The following is a 21697-nucleotide window of genomic DNA, read 5'->3' as shown; positions in this document are numbered from 1 at the left end:
AGTAAATGTATATTTATTTTTTGTATCTTCTAAATATTATATATAAGGGTAAAAATTTCACTAGCCAGGCATAATGAGTGCGAGTTCTTATATCTGAGGCACCTTTAACACTTGCAAGGCTGCCACTATCATGTTAATAAAATATCTGTGGGGTTTTGTGCATCATAATCGTTGAAGAGTCTTGGAGTTTAAGCACTGAGGTGTCCTCTTTAAATTCTCTTTCAGGTTCTTTGGCTCCTGAGTTTTGATGATGATAAGAACACCTTAGCTGATGCAGTAGACAAGTACTGTATTGGTGTCCCACCCATTCAGTGGCTGGCCTGGATTCCACAGCTGTTGACATGCCTGGTTGGCTCAGAGGGCAAACTCCTTCTGAACCTCATTAGTCAGGTACAGAAAATAATCACTCATTCTTTATTGTCTGTAATCTTTGTTTTTGAGATGAGATACAAATATTTTTCCAAGCAAGTTAAGAAAATGCCAAGCTTTAAAAATGCTGTTCTTTGCAACTGTTGAAGAGTTAAAAAAAAAAAAAAGTAATTTCTCTCTATAAGTAGAATAACTTAAATTTCAAAGTGAGCGTTACTTAATGAGATTAAATCCAGTGAAATTGTATGCCATATGTGCATGTGCATAGCTTTCCCTCTGGAGTTTTATTTACTACATTTTTCTGAATATTATAGAACACATTTAAAAATCCATAGTTAAATACCTGTAACATAGGATTAGGGATAAAAAATTGTCAGCTTTAGTGACTAAAGGGCAAACAATTTCATTAGTGCTTTGGTTTTTTTTTAAACTTAATTTTAACTAACAAGGCCCTGTCTGTCACCATCAGAAATCTTTACTGGGGCTTCATAACTTTTCACCTGAAGTTTGGCATGACAAGCAATTAGACAAAGCAGGATAAGCTTTAGGGAGCTAGAAGAAGAAACTGACTTCCTGGATTTGTACCTCTGAACTGACAGATATGAGGTTTGATTAATCTTCCTTTGGGATTTTAAGATTTTAGTGCCTATTGCTGCCAGCTCTGGAGCAGAATCTAAGACCAGAGCGTGTAGCTGTGTCTCAGTGTAAAGCTGGTGTAAGCATGTCTGTAGACTAAGGGAGAATAAGTGACATCTTTCTGTTAAGGTGTTTTTAGATATTGTGTTGTTATTGCTTGCTGTGAACAGGGTTCAAACATCACATTTTCAAAGCTGTTAACTGTTCTGGTCTAACTTCAGCTATGTTTTAGTGTGTGCACAGCCTGGAATGATTTTGATGTTTGTTCACTCAGGTTAATGTAAAAAAATTGAAGTCCTATTAACGTACAGGTGAACATATGAAGCTCTCGCAGTAATTTGTACCCCAGCCCACTTCTGTCTGCAGAAGATAGTCTGTCTTCTGTTTCCACAAGTACTAGAACCTAAACCTTACAATTTTCTTAAAATAATTTACTCTTGAATTACAGCGTGAAGCATATGTATGTCAGGTTAATAATCTGCCATAAATATCACATTACTGAACAGTTAAATGCCATTGCAAAATTTCTACCACTTACCATACCCATTTGGATGGAGAAAGAAGCCATGATTTAGTGAAATTGTAGCTGGAGAAGCCTCTAATCATGTCTGAAGATGTGCTCTTTTGTGGATAGTACTTGGACACATGATTTCTCTTGTTCAGTAGATGCCAAGGTTTACAGGTTTAAAGGAGATGCTGAATGCTAATCTCTCTTTAGCTTCTCTTTAATGGAAGCCATCTTTTTTTTTTTTTTTTTTCTGAGGTGAAATTGGTGTCCTCTTACATTAAGTGCCACAATGAAGTAAAGTTACTCTCTAATGGGCCTTCTTATCAAGTATCACGGCGCTCACTGGGAATTGTGGCTTGATTTAAAGAGTAGACACTGTCATTCTGTCCATTTTTCTTCCATTATGTGCATGAGCAAGACCTTTGAGCTGGCCCAGCTGGTACTCTGCTATTATGCTGTTCTCAAGTTTATTAGGCAATATGATCTGGAAGCCCTAATTAAGTAATGCTTTAACAGTGTGTGTAGGGAGTTACCATTTCATCCTCTTTGAGCTTCTGTTAGTGAAAGAATCTTTAATTTTGTAGTTTTTCATAAGCTGTTATTTAAAACAAGTGGCTGGTTATTACTGAATTGCAGTCATTTGCAAGGAGAATCTGATCTATACCTGCTTTTCCTTCGCTGAGCAATATGTGTCTGTGTATCTCCAAACAGGTGGGGAGAGTCTATCCCCAAGCTGTCTACTTCCCTATCAGGACCCTCTATTTGACCTTGAAGATAGAACAACGAGAGCGCTACAAAAGCGGTGAGCTTGATGTTAATCCTGTTGTTTGGGCTCTTTTTAACTTAGTTATTATTTTGAGTTTCACCTGATTTTACTAGGAAAGTAGATTGTCTGGAAAACATAACAAATTAACAAGGCTGAGGAAAACATTCTTGATAAACCTGGCTTGCATTTGTTTCTGTGAAGTTACATCCACAGATGGTTTGAGCTGTCTTGAATTTTCTTGAACAAACTGTTCACCAAGAAGACTTTAAATCTTCATTTGCATGTCACCTTAATTATTGAGAATCACTTGGTCTTTATTGGACTTTTATCTTTAAAAATTGGTGGAGAGGTAGGAAATCCTTGGATTACAAATACTGAAAAGCATCATAGTTTTCTAAGATGTTCTAGTATAATTTGATTTGAAACATGAATCCTGTAATATTCCATGTCCTTTCAAATGAGTTAAACTTTTAAAACTAACTTAAAGAAAATGTGAGTTCATGTAATTGAAGTCAGGTAAACTGCTTCCTTTGAGTAATCTGTACTTTAACATCTTCACGATAGCTTCTTGTGGTGAATTTTCAAGTGAAATGAGCATCTGAATCTACACAAAATCACTTCTGACTTTGAAGAAATGTTTGGGAGGTGGGGAAAAGATGAAGCAAGTTCCACAACACCTTTTTTTTTTTCAAGAACAAATCCTGTTTAGGTTTGTGCTGTCAAAAGAATGTAGTTGTTCTTTGTCCTGTGCAATCTCCTGGGAATCCCAAGAGATCCACTTGAAGAAAGAACTCTTCGTTCCCTTCTGTATTCTTTGTTACAAAGTGCATTGTTTATTTAGTTACCCTTTTCACTTGGGAATCAGTTCACCAAATTTCTGCAAGGACGCTAATTTTCAAGTTCAGTAAATTTTAGGTTCGCCAACACCTTATTTTTCTTGGGGTGCTCCTTTAGAGAAACCAATGCCCACATATTGTAATTCTTCACTATGTTCATATCCGGCGACAGATTTTTGAGCCAAATTCTTGGTGTTGCCACATGTGCAGTTAGTGATTATCAGTAAAATGTTTTCCTAGTGGTTCTGCCACGAATTACAGCTCTGTCAATAGCTTGTGGAAGTAGTGTAGGGTCATCTAATAAAGCAAAACTCTGCACTTAGTCACCGTCTGATGCAATTGGAATGCTGGAGATCAGCTGTTCTAAAAGATGCACTCTAGGACAATTTGTGTGTTGTTGGCAACAGCTTGTTTATTCCTCAGTTAAGTGTGAAGAGATCTCCCCAAAAAGAGGAGAGCAAAGCCACCATAATTTCAATAATTTGATCATATATGAAACAATGTCAATTACTTCAGGAGCATGGTTAGGTGGTGTGGAAGCTAGGGCTGTGTCTCCTGTGTTTTTGAAGAGTGTTTGTATTGCTCTGACTCTGGGAAGTCTGTACTGCTGAACAACATTTGGAGCAGAATTTTCTTTGTAAAAAACCCAAATTTTCTCAAGTTTTCTGAAATTCAGTAGGTATCACGATTAACACCTAATACAAATTTAAAGCAAATTCTTGGAACATTTTATTTTATTTCATGCAGAGGTATCAAAATTATGAAAGGTAATTTTTATTTTTCTAAATTTTCCACTTTTCAGATTCTGGGCAACAACAGCCAAGCTCGGTTGGAAATCAGTCCCACTCTGCCTCAGACCCTGGGCCAATCAGAGCCACTGCACCAATGTGGAGATGCAGCAGGATTATGCATATGCAGCGAGAATTGCATCCAACACTTCTGTCTTCCCTGGAAGGCATTGTAGATCAGATGGTCTGGTTTAGAGAGAATTGGCATGAAGAGGTATTTGGCTTTAATATACCTTCACATGTATGTATCATCTAAGGAAAAGTTAACTGCAAGATACTTATCTAGAATTATTTTTAAATGTTAAAACATAACTATTGGTTTTGATTAGTAAACTGGTGTATTTGTAGAAGTGGTTGTTCTGACTGGAGTTCTAAGGAACTTGGTTATTTCCGGAAGCAATACAGAGGTTTCCCAAAACTACTGATTTAATGAATGCCTCTAGGATTTCAGCTGTTACTTCTGCTAACTGAATATTTATATTCCTGTGCTAAGTTTCTCCAATACCAGTTTCCATTTTGATCTGGTGGTCTGTGGCAGGTGGTGATTATTGTCCCAAGTTTGAACTATAACAGAAAGCAGATGGATGTGCCACTCTGCTTTTATTATTTGCCTCTCAAAGTGTCAGACTGTTCTGTTCTGTCTACCTAGCACAGGCTTTGTTTGAAGAAGGATTCCTTGTATCATATAATTTTCTAATATATCACAAAAGATGTAATCTAAACCGTGGCTGCTGTGCACAGTGATGCTGCATTTCCACTGCTGCATTTGCTCAGTTATGGTGCTACTAAGAATCAGTGCTGTCATTCTAATTGACTCCCCAATGCAATTTAAAAATACAGCTTTAAGTAAATGTTTCTGAGAGGATAACTTTACTACATAAAGTGCAGTGTGGGAAGAAATACTTGGTGTCAAATCAGAAGGCCTGATCTTCCTGACTGTTTTGTCTTTGTTTTTATCCCTAGGTTCTTAGACAACTGCAGCAGGGCTTGGCAAAGTGCTATTCGGTTGCCTTTGAGAAAAGTGGAGCTGTTTCGGATGCCAAAATCACTCCTCATACACTAAATTTTGTCAAGAAGTTAGTCAGCACTTTTGGAGTAGGTCTTGAGAATGTCTCTAATGTGTCCACCATGTTTTCTAGTGCAGCCTCAGAGTCACTAGCTAGGCGAGCACAGGCAACTGCTCAAGATCCTGTATTCCAGAAGCTAAAAGGGCAATTTACAACAGGTAAATATGTAAAAAGTGTTTAAAAATCTTATGTTTGATTTCTGGAGGAATTTCTCCACTGAAGTTAAACTGTGAAGGCATTCTGCTCTCTTTTTCTTCTTCTCCCGGTAATTTTCCTGAGAGAAAATACTTTCTGTCATTCACCAAACTTGAAATAGTTTTCTCCAACCTTCTGTGGAATAATACAGATAATTCAAGTGAAAATCAGACCTTAACATAGAGAATGAGTATATTGTTGTAACTTTATTACCTAAAACTTGGTTAAGTCACACAGGTGTTTAAAGATAAATGAGATTATTTGCTATAATATATTTGAAATTTGCATAGAACTATCTGCTATAGATTAGGCACAATAAAAATCTCTGTTTTAAGGTGATGCCATAATTTGATGAAGTTTTCACACTAGAATTCCAAACTGACAATATTGTGTGAGGGCTTTCAAAGTAACATATTTTTAACGAGTAAGATTACTTCAGTGTTTTGGCTAACCAGATGATGAAAACCCTATTACACAAATTCAAGTCACTGTTAGGTAAATTGTGATCAAAGTCATTGGTTCATCTAATAAAAAAGATACTTAAGGAAAGAAGCATTTTTGCTTCATTTGTTTTCTCTTTATCGGTGGAGTTACATGTTTGGGTATCTGATGCTGATTTAAAATTCTAAGTAAAGCTTGTGTACAGGAAAGTGTGGTTTGATATATTTGGTGAAAAGTATTAGGGCATTGCAGCTATGTGTGACAGGAGGTGACACTGATTGGCATCAGTATTTTGGATTGCCAGGATTTTGAGCTTTGCATTAATCTATCTAAACTACATTAGCTTTTCCTTAAAGATAACTGTAGAATAAGATAAAAATAAATAGTTAAATATAGGGGTTGGGTTTTTTTAACAGAAGAGTTCAGACTTACTGGTTGTTCAACACTGGAAAAGTAGAATTTTTGTGACAATGTGGGCTTTTAATTTTTTCTTGCATCTACTTTTCTCTTTACCCTATTGGCTGACTTAGGCAGAGTCTGAGTTAGATGGTTCTGCAATGAGTTATAACTCTTATCATCTCAGCGTTCATAATGATGCAAAAACCATCCACTTTCCACATCGAGCTGGTTCCTCTGTGAAAGTGAATCTTGCATTGAAAAGTTACTCTTTTTAGAATTCTAAGTTGCATGAAGTTGCATTAACTTAAAATTATTTGAGATTGACATAGCTACTGATCATTTAGAGAGTTGGACAAGTAGACTTGTGGTGTTTTTTCAAGCATTTTTACTGATAATCTTTTGAAAATGAGTGAACTGATAGGAATCTTTTGGACAGCTCTCTTGTAGATATCACCTCCATGTCTGGTGCATGCTATGTATTGCATGATGTCCTTTCTGAGGCACAACAGTTGGATGACAGATAATAAAAGTCGTGAACCATATGATTAAATTTTTAATGGATGAAGTGTACTAGGGAGGGAAGTGGAAGCAGAAACATTTCATGTCTATAATGGAAGCATACAGGGCAGAAAAAAAAATGGGGCAGTGATTAAGGGCATGAGATTTAACAAGTCCAAGTACCAGATTCTGTACTCAGAAGGGTTTAACACCAGGCCCAAGTATACTTTGGAAAGGGAGTGGCTGGAGAGCAGCCCTGCAGAAAGGGACCTGGAGGTGCTGGTTGGCAGCAGGCGCATCCTGTGAGGAACAGCTGAGCATTTTGGTTTTGCCTAGTTTGGAGAGAAGGAGGCTGAAGGGGTGACCTCATTGCTCTCTACAGATTCCTGAAGAGGGGTTGTGGGGAAGGAGATGCTGAGCTCTTCTTCCTGCTATCCAGTGATAGGACACATGGGAATGGTTCAAATCTGCTCCAGGGGGAGCTGCAGACTGGACATGAGGAAGCATCTCTTTACTAAGAGGGTGATCAAACACTGGAACAAGCTTCCTAGAAAGATGTGATTGCTGCCCCAAGCCTGTCAGTGGCTCAGAGGCATTTGTACAATCCCCTTAACAGCATGATTTAACTTTTGGTCAGCCCTGAATTGGTCAGGCATTTGGACTAGGTGATCCTTGTAGGTCTCTTCCAACTAAAATACTCTACATTTGATACAAGTTTGGACTTGTTTCTCTTTTCCAATAATATTTCCTGTGTCTTTACATTGTAATAATAGTATAGTCACTTTTTAACTGCTTCTAAGCATTGTTGATACACTCTATTTTTGTTGGGTTTGAGTTATTTTTGAGTTGTTATTTATTTTAGAGAGATAGAAGGGGTTTCAGAAGGTGTAAAGAAAAACTAAATACAAGACCAGGCTTAAGTCTGCAAAATCTAAGCTATTGTTTCAGAATGTTTCTAGAGAAACAACTAAGGAAGTTTAATTACAACTCAGTTAGAATTTCTATTTAAAAAATAGAGAGGATTTTCAGTCTTTATATACTGTTGTGGGTTTTTTGCATTTCTTTATGATATATAAATGTCAGTTAAGGGTTTTTTCGGGTTTGCTATCTAATGGCAGCATTTATAAAGAATTATGTGGAGCAACGTATAAAACAAAGAACAACAACATAGGCCTGGACATAAAAATCTTATAAGTCATCAAATGCAACGTGTTCGTCAGTAAACTTCAGTTTAATAATAAGTAATTACTTTTGGTATTTTATTGTTAAAGAGTTCATATTTTTAAAGTATGATTAAACATGAATGTCTGCAGGATTAAACAATTATTTTACTTATTGCTAGATTTGATTTTATTTTAATGTAATAAATTCAGTGTTTGAATTCAGAAATGAAGTATGGGAAAACAGGAGAAACTAAACTGATCAATATGCTTAAACATTCTCACAATTTAATTCATTATGCAGCAAATGAAAAGAAGTTTTTTATTAATTTTGTAATAAAAGTAAAATGTACATAGATTAGGATTGTAATGACTGTTCTGAAGATAGCAAAGGCTGACTTTATTTTATGAGAAACCCCTTGTAAGTCATGCCTTCTGTGTCCTTCTGTCACACTAGAAGGTTCATGTTTGTTTTTCTGTTTCTCAGTACCAGTTGCATTTAGCCGATGGATAGATAATTACAGTGGATGCCTTCCATTTCAAAAGTACCCAAGCTTAGGAGCTATCTTGGAGTAAACTCTTTTCCCTGAGTTATTTTGAGATTAATGTTGGCAGCTGTGTTTTATAGACACTACCAACTATGCTTGGTTGCATAATCAACATCTGAATTGCATCTTGATTCCTGTTTGGAGGCACTGGGGACACTGACACCATTTCTTACATTCTAAATACTTGGTCTGCATTAGTCTGGACCATTGGAGCTTTGATAGGTCATCTTTTTCTATCCTAATGCTACATATTTTAGAACCAAATTTTACTTTGAATTTTTTTTTTGCCCCTGGAACTTCAAATGCATAGTTCTTTGACCATCTGTTCTTTGTTCCTTCTCTTCTTTTCTGCTAAACCTTTGACATCAAAGAACAGGCAAATGCTGAGAAATGCTCCCTTTGAGAGCTCTTTCAGCTGTGAAAGAAGGAGAAAACTGCCTCAATTGTTATTTTCTGGGCAGAGGATACTTTAGAGTTTGGATTGACTTCTTTCTGCAACCATCTTTCCACTCAAGCTGAATACCAGTGGAAAATTCCAAAATATACCCTTAAAGGGCAGGATAATTTTCTTGAGAGTTGTCACCCAGCACAATGAATTATTTACTGCAAATGGAAACTCTGTAATCAGAAGGAGGCTTCTTGCAGTCCTAGTATCTCTCTGAAGTGTGTGGAGAGGGCAGGGGAAAGAGCTCTCTTAGTAATTTTCAGCTTTTTAAAGGATTTTTTTTTTTTTCTGTCTTAAGAATGAGCATAACATTACTTCGGTAGCTCTTTCTTTAGTTTCTTTCTGATTTTTAGATAACAGGATGTTATCCAGAAAATCCAGATGAAGAGATTTGAGTTAGTGTCTCATTTGACCTTGGGTCTTGTGTTTGCAGTCTGGGTTTTCTGGAGCTGACTGATAAACCAGAAGTTGTGCTTCATATTTCTGCTTAACTGTCACTGAGATTTTTTCATATTTGTTGGTGCTCTCCAAAAGTTCTTGTGAAATAAAGAAATTTTGGGAAAGTACAAAGCATGTACATGTCTGAATAATAACTTCAAAAGCAAGACATCTCTTCTGTCTTGGAGAATGCTTGAATTTAACTCAGTATGCTGTGTACAAAGGATCTGAACTCTGCAAAGCTAAGCTTACATGTCAGTCCTAAGTGGCATCATACATGATAGGTGTCCTGGCTCTTCAGCTGAAGATCCTTGGGTCCTGAACTATCTTAAGCGGCTTTGTCTATGGTCAGATTAATCTTTAGAATCTTGCAAATAAGCTATTGCTTGTGCTAAAAGCATTGACTGATTAGAAGTGTTATCTGCCAGTGTAGCAGAAAGGGTTTGTTTTAGTTAAGTCTTTGGAGGTGTTTGTGCTTTTTTGATGGCATGTTAATATGCTGTAGGTCAAGAGTTTTGGGGGGCCAGAGGGTTTGGCACTCTTCTCTTGCTAACTAAACTCTATTCTTTTTTTGTGTTGCTTCATTAGAAGTGGTGGTACAGCTCTCATTCAAAAAGCATTAAGCTTTATCTAGTTGTGTTAAGAACCATCAGGATTTTTCAGGTCTGTCTCAGTGGCAGGTAGATCGTGCCCCCTGTTAGTCCTTTCATTGAGAGTGGCAAAAACCTGCCAATTATGCTGGGTTGGATGGATTCCAGTAGGAATTTCTGAGGCATTCAAGACTTTGAATGAAGGTATGTGTTTGAAATACATAGATCACATCATAAAATCTTTAGCAGCTTTGAGAACAGAAAGCAAACTTCCTCAGTTGAAATACAGTCTGTAAAATATTGTGGTCTTTAAAGTTCCTGTTCTGTTTGGGCAAAGGCAGCATTAGCAGTGAGGTATTTTATACCAGCCTGTTAGCTTGAGATATTCTCCAGTAGTGGGTACTGGAAAAAGTGGATTTGTTTGCAACAGAAATACTGTTTATGTAGATTGAGATATCTACAAAGCAGGAAGACTTTGTACTCAGGTAATGTCTGGTCTTGTATTCCTCATTCTTCCAGCTGAAGAGATTTTTCTTCTCAGGTGAGCTCTCTGTGACATGAGCAAAAGGACTCATTGAACTCCCTGGTTTTTCTCGTATGCCACTAGAAAACAAAACTACAAAAATGGGCATTTAGACAACAAACTAGAACTATTCTCATGGTGAAACAAATGACCTTTTTTGTAATGAATGTATATATCAATGCATATTTTTATTTCTTTTGTGATTCACATTAGCACAAAAACTAGTTGAAATTTGGAGATATTTTCCTGGACTTCAGGGATTCAGGAGATAAACAATTTGATAGTTTTGTCACTTTCATGGAATGATTTACTCCCACTGCTCACTAGAGGGTAGGCTTGGGATTATATCTTTTAGCATAGCTAGAAGCATAGCAGAGCTTTCAGCGTATCATACTGTAGATATACAATGAAATATGTTGGCTTACGTGTTCTCTGATATTTTAAGTAGCAGAACAGCAAAATTAAAAGAATCCTATATTGCATTATTTTATTTGGTAATAGTATCCTGTACGTGTAAAGAAGATAATTTGGAGACAAAAGTGGTTTTAATTGTGGTTAAAACCCCCCATTTTGTATGCAGTAGTTGCTGTGCATATGTACTTAATTCACTATTAGCATACTTGCAGATAGATGCTTGTAGCATATTTATGTGGTCAAATTAATTTCACATCTGAACAGCACTCATGATGGTTTTGTTTGTTGGTTTTTCTTTGTCAATTTAGGAAGGTGCTTTGTGTGTATGTATGTGTGTATCATGCTGAAATGTAGGTTCTGCAATAAGGTTCAAACTGATTTTTGAGACTTTAATGAAGTTGCTGTTTGTTCTGCTTTAGCTGTAGATCTCAAAGAACGTCGATGCTGTATTTCTGTTTTTTTCTTGCTGTTGCTTTTTCACTTGTAAAATGTTGAACTTAAAATGGCATCTTTTAGACGCTGGTACAGAAATGACTTTTTTAAAAAATCAAGTCTCTCGGTTAATTTGCACAATTTGGGATGCCATAACTACTGGGGCTTACAGAAAGAGCAGTTCATTCTCTTATCTGATTGTGTTTAATCTCATTGCTATGGTACAGAAGTACTGCACCATAATTTCAATTGTATATGTTAATTTTTCCTCTTTTGGGAAGTTCAAACACATTTATTGATTTGTTTATTTGCTGTGTTCTGAAAGTGTAGTGAAAGCAGGTGTTGAGAAGATTGCATTGGGGCTGGCCCAGAAAGTGGTTGATACTGCAGCAATTTGTGTTACAGAATTATTTGCATAGTGTATTGAAGGCCATGTACTGACCTTGAAAAAGTTCTTTCTTGCACATGGACTAGAGGAGGTAGTTCCATGCTGCAATACTGTTATGTTGCAAAGGAAAGAGCAGGCTGTTTGTATAATATTGCCATTTTTGCTTAGGCTGTCTTGTCTGTTCTTCCTGTGGTAGCATACAGTTGTTAGCTAAGCCAGAAAAGAATAAAGAGAATTTTCTTGCAGTGTGGAGTAGGAGAATAACAGTAATAGAAGTTTTACTATTTGTCCTGCAGTTGCTCTCACATTCTACATTGTATCGTCAGCTGAGGCTCTTTCATCCCTTCTAAAAATCCTCCCTTGATTTTTAAATAAATAAATCACTTCTAATGAAGCAGGCAGAAAATTGTAGTGCTAGACTTTTAATAAGCTTACTTTTTCTCTAAATGATATGATCCAGTCCAATTGATTGGTCTTTCTATGCAGTCTGGTTGCAGTGTATAGACAATTATACTGTGACTGCTTTAAATACTGTTACTGTGTTTGTTTGTCTAGAGTTTGCATGGCTGTAAAACAGAAAAAACATGGGAAGTTCATTATTTAGGTAGCCATGTTTCTCTGCTGAACTTGCTTGGCAGTATTCCTTTTCCACAGTTCATAGTTAAATACCCAGTTAATAGTTTGAAATGCTGAGAATGTATTTTGTTTTCTTTTTTCATTTAGACTTTGACTTCAGTGTGCCAGGGTCAATGAAGCTTCACAATCTTATCTCTAAACTGAAGAAATGGATCAAAATTCTGGAGGCAAAAACAAAGCAGCTTCCAAAGTTCTTCCTCATAGAGGAAAAGTGCCGCTTTCTAAGTAATTTTTCGGCTCAAACTGCAGAGGTAGAGATACCTGGAGAATTCCTTATGCCAAAGCCAACACATTACTACATCAAGATAGCAAGGTAACCTAAAAATACCTTTTGGTAGTTGTAATTCTGAAAACAGAAGAAAATGAAAACCTTCTCCATTGCTTTATGATTTATCCTGTGGTAATTTTTCATGGCCTCACTAAGCAACTGTACTGTTGTATGATGAGTGTATTTGGTTTTCCTTTCTGTTGGTATAAGGTGAGATTAGTTCTATTGTAGTCAATAGAGGAGCTGTTCGTCAAAATAATGATAAAGGTCTGAGCTAATGATGAATTTGGCTCAAGAACTGTGGTTCATAAAAACAAACTGAATCAAACAGGAGAGATTTTTGACCACAGAATAGAAACATGGGCTAGAATTGTAGCTGGTAATGCAGTTGCACTGCCTTATTTTTTTTGTTTGTTTGTGGGGTATTTTTTTGTTCCTTTTGGTTCTGTTTTGTTTTGGTTTTTTTTGTATCATGTTTTAATATCAAAAGAGTTTAGCTCAGTTGTGTTAATATCCCTTTCTTCCTGACAGGTTTATGCCCAGAGTGGAGATAGTTCAGAAACACAATACTGCAGCTAGAAGACTCTATATCCGAGGCCACAACGGGAAGATCTACCCGTACCTGGTAATGAACGACGCCTGCCTGACAGAGTCCCGCAGAGAGGAGCGGGTCCTGCAGCTCCTTCGCCTTCTGAACCCCTGCTTGGAGAAGAGGAAGGAAACCACAAAGAGACATTTGTTTTTCACAGGTACTGAAAAGAGATTTCGGTATTATTTTTAAATCCGTGGCAATGATTATAATGGCTAAAATTTTTGACAGTACGACCAATACTGAAGTTTTTGAATATTCAGAAAGTAAATTAGTATCTCTCTAGGTGATTAGACTTTTCTGGCATTGTAGCACCCCTCTGAAGAAGTAAAGTTGATTGCATGCAATCTAGAGGACTTTTCAAAGCATTTACACGCATCATTTATCATTTAAAGTTCAGCTGTGAGTAACATATAGAAGACAGAGGTATACCCATTGGATCCGTTGCTATGGAAATGGATATATATACTTCAGAACAAGCATTTGGAGACAGTGGAGGGACAGAACAAAACTTTTTCTCCCCAAGTTGCAATATATGAATATTGAATTTCTCTTAACCTCTTCCATGGAACAGAAGAATAAAGGAATTTTTCTTTAGAGCTTTGAACTTCATATATAGTTTCTGAATTCTCTGCCATGAGAAAATATGTTTATAATTTTTAAAGTAACTATATATGCATAGTGATATTTATTTTCAGGAATACATACCAACTACTTAGTTGTTGCCAAATAAAGTCCATTAATAATCGAGATATGGGATGCAGGACTCCTGTTGAGTGTACATCTTTGATCCTGTAAAAGGTTACTTGGTTTGGAGTGTGCACTTCACCAGTGGCACCACATGGCAAATGCTTAAGTGCTACAGAGCTAAACATAATGGTAGGGAGGCCTTAATGAGGAGTGTTAAGGAGAGTTCCAACAGCTTTGATGTGTAATAATTGCCAAAATAGTCATGTAATAAAAAGGCTATGTAAGCATTTCAAAATAGAAACGGTGAATAGAGGCTGAATACATTCTTAATTCTTTCTCTTCCCTTGTGTATTCTGGCTTTTTCATGTGTCGATTATAAGTAATTCTTTCATTAAATGAGTTATGCCTGGCCACATCCGTATCTCCTTGTGATTCAGATACTAAGGCTTTAAAATAGGTAAACTCTGGTGTTTTCCAGATGCTGAGGCTGTTGGCAAGTTTCGGCTTATAGCTGTGTGGTTTTTCCTATTAATATATAAATACTTTTCAGAAGGTCAATGAATCACATATTAACTTCATATAAGTGAGTTCTGTACATTGCATTAGTCAATTCTAATAATTCCTGGTTGTTAAGCAGGGAATATATTATGGATAAGGGAAACTTTAATCAAAGACTCTATGACAAAGTTGCTATTTTGCTGTTGTCCTTTTAAAAAGTGCTGAGATGATATTTTTAAAATGGATGGTTTTATCAGTTCTCCATTTTGGGATAATAGTATCTGTTGACATGTACTTGCTGTCATGATCTTAGGTGGCCAGACGATGCAAGTTGCATTTGCAGAGCTAGAAACACGTATTTTTAAAAAAGACCAAAATGTACCAGCCAAAGTATTTGTTATAACAGAAGCTGAATATGTTATCTCTGCATATGTGAAGATGATTTTGCATCACTCTGAGGTCAAAATAACAGAAATGCATTAGAGAAAGCCTTGACAGATATGATAAATAAGGCCATTGATGCAGAAATGTATCCTCTATATAACATGATTAGTGAAGTAACATGTTCTCCAGAGAGCTTTTTTAAAACTACAGTGGTTTTGGAAATAGTTCTGTACCTTGTGGTTTGATAGTATTTGAAAGAACCTAAAGAACATTCTTTTCTCTGCTGCCAGAGGTTAATGGAAGTAGATGAGAAGAAATAGCTCATTAACACCCCTTCCTTCTGCAGAATTTGTTTTCTCCTTTAAGGCTGAAGAAATGACATCAAATGACTTTAAAAGCATTTAAACAACTTTTCCCTATATTTCTGAGGACAATTGTTACAGCTTCTGAGAGAATAGTTTTGGTGCTAACCGGAGGCTCCTGTCAAACAGTACAAACAGTGTCACTGGAAAAGCTAGCTGTGGAAGAGGCCTTGTCTGGGTGTAGGTGGGGATGCATGTAAGACTCAGTGGGATGATACATCTGCTGAGCACCATGAAAGTACAAAAAGAGTTTTTGCAAGTTTATTTTTCATCAAGGAAAAGCTCAGTGGCTTTGGTTTTCTTACTGAATATTTCCTGGGTGCCTTTCCTATGTTATTTTCAAATAGTAAGCGGTATTTTCAAATACCACTTTGTAGAGGAATACATGTCGATAATTCCTCAACTACGCTCAGATTTTTCTTCCTGCAATTTTTCTAAATTACTTTAAAAATCCTATTGAGTTTACTGGTTTGTTCTTCAGAGTGATTTTTACTGATGTAATGCCAGTGTCACGTAATCAGGTTCTCAAACCAGCATATGTGTTCATCTGAACCAATTATTACCCTCTCTTGTGCAGATAAAAGGAAGTAGGAAGAATAACAAGCACTCGATTTTTTTTGTTAATGTAGTTGAGATGTTTCTGTTAAGATAAAAATCTGCTATCTTTCTTTCTTTCTTCTTAACTGAGCTTGTGAATTAGTTATGAGTGTAGTAATAAAGATTTTCTCTTAATACACTTCCATTGATTATCACAGTTGTGTTTTAAGGGCTGATACTTGAACACTAGTTTTTCTCCTAGTATTTGGGTTGTGGATTAACTTTTTGTAATTTGATTTCCTCTCTCTCTGTCCCATCCCCTCTGTGTCTCCCCCTGCTTCCCAAATTACCCCTAGTCCCCCGTGTCGTAGCAGTTTCTCCGCAGATGCGTTTGGTTGAGGACAATCCCTCTTCTCTTTCCCTGGTGGAGATCTATAAGCAGCGCTGTGCCAAGAAGGGCATCGAGCATGACAACCCTATTTCTCGTTACTACGACAGGCTGGCGACTGTTCAAGCACGGGGGACTCAAGCCAGTCATCAGGTATTAGCATTTACAATGAATATTAATCAAGGGCTTTTCCTGAGGGCCCTACTGTACTGTGTCCAGTGCCCCCCCTGCCCTGACCCTTCACCTCTCATTAGATGTGAGACAAGTATATTTTGCAGAGTTGGTATTTTGATCTTTTTGTGGAGTTTATTTTGGTTTGCTTAATGTATTCTTGGGAACTCATATTTCTTTTGTGTTTTAGATTACCACAGAAAGCTTTAAGAAAGCTGTATTTGTTTTACTCTAGGTTGTTTTGTAACCGCAACTGAAAACAGACAAGGCATTGATAGTTTTTTGGGCCTTTGGTATAGTGCTTTGAAAATAATTCATTAATAACGTGAGAAACAGCATTCCTAATTTTACATAAGCAGTTATAGCATGGAATGTGATGTAGGCTTCCCTGTGTGATTGTAATGTATCTCTTAAAATTGCCAGTGAATTCATTTCATCTAAGTCAAATAAAACAGTTGAGTAATCTCATCCTGATAAATGATAGTACTCAGAAAGAACAAAACTCCCTCTTTAACCTTCATCAAACATCCAATTGCAATAAATAAGGTTATTTTATGGTTGTGGTTTATTTTTTAATCTTAAGGTTAATGCAAATTCTTACACAAAATGCCAGTCCCATTTCAAATACAGCTATTAGAAAATGCATGTTATACGTGTACCACAGACATCATTTAGAGAATCTATCTTTTCAGCCTTTTTTTGTTACAAAATAAAATTGTTGCATAATGTGTTTCTATTTTTAGAATTTTTCCTTCAGGTTACGAAACTCTTTAACAGCCATTTAATTGAAGTCAGTATGACTCTTATGCTTTATGGTATAATAGAACAGATCCTGTTTGTTTATTTTTCTAATTAATTAGGCTAGTATATGCTACAGTAATGAAATATTTTGGTAGATTGCAAATGTTTACATCTAGGGAAAAACTATTGCACAGCATTCACTTACAGCTCTCAGCTTTTATCTTTTGTGGTTTTGAGGTAGCTTTGCTGTAATAATACATTATAAAAGTTACCCAATATCTTTTCCTATCTTGTGTAATAAAACCCCTTTACCTTATACTCTGTATATGCAGAAACCATGCAAAGACCTGTCTTTAGGTTACATGCTTTATAAGTCCCATGTATAATTTCAAATCTTGCCATTATGCTTAAAATAAAGGATTTCATTTTGTTGCTGCAAAGTGCATATCCAGCTTTCACTGAAGCTAGACAGTGATGAATGTTCTGTTCATTTACCATGGGGAAGTGCAGCATCATAAGCTGAATGTCTCTTAAGCTCACTTCTGATTTTCTTGAAAGTCTTGAATAGAAGATACTTCAAATCATATTATACAACATTTCAGTGTCAGGTTTTCTGACATGCCTGTTTGCAGTTGTCATGCTTATAAAGCTTTATTAAAAATGTAGTCTTTTCAGATAAAGGATGTTTTGTAGTCATGCAGAGGATGAACTCACAAAGTGTGTGTTATGACAAAGAAGTCAGGAAACAGTGCTGGATTGAAGGCATCCAAGTTCAGCATGATTCTCCTGAAATGGGGTTCAGGACTTGAGAGAAGTTTGTTAGTCGCTCTTGGCGTATTTATCTGTTGCAAAGTGGTATGTTAAAAAAGATTCTTTCAATGGATGTTTTTCATATGAAGGTTCTCAGAGATATACTTAAAGAGGTCCAGAGCAACATGGTGCCACGCAGCATGCTGAAGGAGTGGGCTCTGCATACGTTCCCCAACGCGACGGACTACTGGACTTTCCGGAAGATGTTCACCATTCAGTTAGCCCTAATTGGCTTTGCAGAATTCATCTTCCATTTAAATAGACTCAACCCTGAAATGCTGCAGATTGCCCAGGTATGCTTTAGTTCATTGTAGATGCATGCTGTCATCTTTGATCAAATGGAAATTTGGACTATAATTTTGAAATAAGTCAAAATGTTAATTCGACAAATATAATTAACAGTGCTTTTCAGTAGGCTTTTCATTTACATGTCATTGCCCATCATGTAGGTAGTAATTTAATCTGCAGTCCCTGTGGACATCAACTCTACCTTCTGTGGTGATAATTTAGAACTTTGTCTGTAAAATCATTCTTAGGTATTTGAACTTCTCATGTAAATGACTGATAAATCTATCTTTTTAGTCCTCCTTCAAATATACTGCTTTGACTCTATCTCTGTATTAAACATTAAAAAAAAGAAAAGGGCTTCCTTTCTTTACAGGGGCATACCCTTTTCAAATACTGTTCTCTTTTCAGCATTGCCATCATGTCAAGGTATAACTCCTATTAATAGTGATTTTTTTTTTTCTTCTTAACCCAAAATTTAAAATGAGGCTTGCTGCCTTAGTAGGGCAAAGGTGGTATATATTACAGTCTTAATGCCATTTTAATGCATGGAAGACTGTATTCTGTATAGCAATTAAGATTCTTTAATCCCTCTACATAAGCATTCAGATGCTTACCCAGTGAACAGTGCATAGAGAATGCTTGCCAAGAGCTGGGATGCATAGAGAATGGAGATGTCTACCTGCATGACTCCTTGGAGATCATGGTACAGAAGAACCAATTCCTTAAGTTTGATATTACAGTAATGTGTTTAGTAAGTGGTTTTGAACATGTTTTGAGAGAACTACATACCTGACTTCATGCATGCCTTTAATTGTAACTATTTTGATCAAAAACTGTGTGACTGAAAGAGTGAAAAACTGTTGGATTAGCTTGTACTCTGGGTATTAACAGTAAGCAGAAGCACAAGATCTTTTGGTTTCATTAATGAAAATCTGTCCCTTTAATTACTTGTGTGCATCTTGCTTTTAAATCCAGGACACTGGCAAGCTAAACGTGGCTTACTTCCGCTTTGACATCAATGACGCTACCGGGGATCTGGACGCCAATCGCCCAGTTCCATTCAGGCTCACACCAAACATTTCTGAATTCCTTACCACCATCGGCGTGTCCGGTCCACTGACTGCATCTATGATTGCAGTAGCCCGCTGCTTTGCACAGCCAAACTTCAAGGTTTGTATACCTTTTGAAAGGTTATATTCAGCAGGCATGTTATATTCAGCAATTTATAAACTAAACAGCACTTTCTTGCTTAGGGTAAACTAAACAGTCAGTATTTGTTTTTAAATCTTACCCTAAGGTCATCTTAAAGGCCAGCTGAAATGTTTGCAGTTTGCCTTATTGGAAAGAACCAGGGGGAAGATAGGTGTTAATTTAATTTTTTTTTTTTGGTCCAAACATGCTAATTCAGTCTGATTGTTTCAGTGCTCTCGCCTCATAAATCCTCATAAATCCTCATAAATCCTTCCAAACTGTGGTAGTGGTAAATGGTAAAATGACAAATGCAACATCATTTAAAATTTTCATAATAATCTGTGAATAGAAATGTGTCTTGGCCCTTTGTTAGTGGAATAGAATGCTAAAGATACACTGTTACTTTGATGGATTCTAGCTCTTAACAGGGTGTCGTTTTCTAAAGAAATTGTCTAACTTCCTTTTAAATTCTAATGCTTTCCAAAAATGAGGCACCTTGCACTTACTTAGGCAAGCAATTTGCACCAGAAAGACATTGCACATAACATACTGTAGCTATGATGTGAGCTGGTTACTTTTAAAAAGATGGAAAATATCCTGAAGTGATTTTTTTCTTTATCTGTAATACAGAAAGCTGTGTTAGAATATTTTTTAATAATCCATCAATTTACCTTGCAAAGCTATGTCTCTATGAGCAAGTGCAAACAGATTTGCAGACATAGGCTGTAATGTCAACATCTGGATGATGTATGCCCAAATAGACTTGCTGCATCAGTTTGGTGTGCCCCCACCTTTTTAAAAAATGTCCATCCAATATATTTAACATGTGTTTGTATGTGTTGGCCTATTACCTGTATGTGTTATAAAATATTTTTGTGTGCAAACAGTGAATTTGTCTCAGACCTGATACCTAAAAGTTTGGGCTAGAAACTGAAGATTGTTGGAGCTGACAGATCAATATTGGTAACTCAAATCAGTGATGAGAAAAAAAATATTTGTTGCAGGCATTTCTTTTTCATCCAAGGATGCAACTGGCCAATATACTCATATGTGTGTATATTATGTACCTATGTAGTAGTCAGCCTTCTATCTGCGTTTGGCAGAGAACAGTATTCCCTGAGAGCATAATTACTTGCAAAAATACCCCAGTTTTGCAAAGCATTCTTAGTCTTTGCACAGGACTTCTGTGTATGTGTATCATAAATTTAGTGGAGAGATTTAAAAATAGAACCTATGTGGCCGCATTTCTGTAAGAAGATCTTAATATAGTTTATGTGATTTGCCATTTCTGTAGGAGTCACTGTTTTGTTTTCATAATGAAAGCTTTTTATGAAAGGAAATTACTTGAGAGGAAATAGTGAAGCCTTTTGGAAACCACACTGATCTTGAAGACTGGGACTGCAGTGTGGGGCCAAAAGTGTCAAAATGCTATTGACTTAAATCTCGTTACAATTCTGTAATCCATGATGGCACTTTGGATTAAATATAATAGTATGGGGTTTTTTTTAATTTCTTTTTCCTTCATATAGGTTGATGGCATCCTAAAAACTGTGCTACGGGATGAAATAATTGCCTGGCACAAAAAAACACAAGAGGATACTTCCTCTCCACTCTCAGCAGCTGGGCAACCCGAAAATATGGACAGTCAGCAGCTGGTTTCACTTGTTCAAAAAGCTGTTACTGCTATCATGACTCGACTTCATAATCTTGCTCAGTTTGAAGGAGGAGAAAGCAAAGTCACCACCCTGGTAGCAGCTGCAAATAGCTTGGATAATCTCTGTCGTATGGATCCTGCCTGGCACCCCTGGCTGTAACTTGAAATTTTCAATAGCTTTTTTGGCTGCTGTTTGTGGTGTGAGCCATATATTGTGTTAAGAAAATGTGAAGAAAAGCTTTCTAGACCATGGCTTACCTGTCACACTGTATTTTGTCAGTCTTCATTATGTTTACAGTAATATGGCAGTTTTACTGGTTTTTAGTTTCATGAGGGGACGTTTCCTCCTGTTCAAGAGAGATTGTTAAATATGCAACAATAGCTTTCACAAGTAGCTTAAAATAAAGAGAGGAAACTTAAATAATGTACAGAAAAATCTTATTTTATGATGAGGACTATAAACTAGCACTATTAGATTTAGGGTCTGCCATTGCTATAACCTGCAGTATATAATTTTTTTTATACAATAGTAATTATTAAAAAAAAAAATAAAATCCAAACAAACCAGTGTTCCCAATTACTGAATTTTACTTAATGAAATTTTACATAATTACTGTCCCTTCATTATACTGAATTGAAGGCACAAATAAATACTCTTTCTTTAAGTTTGCTTCAAATTTACATGAGCAAAGTTGGTTTGTACAGAGAATTTTGTACTAAATGTATAGAGGTGACTTTTTGCTAGGCACTGAGAAAATGGTGATCAAATTGTGCTGGTTTTTCTTGGAGCACAAGTTATGTACAGTAAAAGTGTAAACCATTTAGAGTATTTGGTTTAGTTGTGGATAGTGTTGGGGGGAGGTTTATAAACAGGATGCAAAGGTTGTCCTTTCATACATGTATTTGGCTGTAATAGATAAAGCAAAATCTTAAAAAATTATCTTTTTTTTTTTAATGCTTAGAATTACAATAGCTTCCTTAGAATGAATTGTTTCATTGTAATTTAAGATGAGTTTAATGTTTCACTTGTCTTTCTGTTGTGTTAGCAT

At 36.3% G+C, this 21697-nt stretch overlaps 1 protein-coding gene across 1 annotated transcript in view; it reads left to right on the top strand.

The window, feature by feature from the left end:
• The window catches only part of LOC103777650 (transformation/transcription domain-associated protein), a gene marked incomplete at its 5' end in the record, with an annotated part of 37595 nt that extends 16520 nt beyond the window's left edge, over positions 1-21075 (top strand). Inside the window, 10 exons of the mRNA XM_008945209.1 lie at positions 226-390; positions 2225-2315; positions 3918-4117; positions 4867-5128; positions 12165-12390; positions 12877-13094; positions 15762-15946; positions 17605-17808; positions 18779-18973; positions 20524-21075. Of these exons, the coding sequence (XP_008943457.1) occupies positions 226-390; positions 2225-2315; positions 3918-4117; positions 4867-5128; positions 12165-12390; positions 12877-13094; positions 15762-15946; positions 17605-17808; positions 18779-18973; positions 20524-20808 (2031 nt within the window). The remainder of the gene's footprint in view (positions 1-225; positions 391-2224; positions 2316-3917; positions 4118-4866; positions 5129-12164; positions 12391-12876; positions 13095-15761; positions 15947-17604; positions 17809-18778; positions 18974-20523) is intronic.
• Between the last annotated feature and the right edge of the window lie 622 nt (positions 21076-21697).

Source organism: Merops nubicus, unplaced genomic scaffold, assembly GCF_000691845.1.
Source record: "Merops nubicus isolate BGI_N331 unplaced genomic scaffold, ASM69184v1 scaffold17558, whole genome shotgun sequence".
Classification (NCBI taxonomy): Eukaryota; Metazoa; Chordata; class Aves; order Coraciiformes; family Meropidae; genus Merops; species Merops nubicus.
Note: the sequence above shows the minus strand (reverse complement) of the source record. Positions and strands in the feature narration are given on the sequence as shown.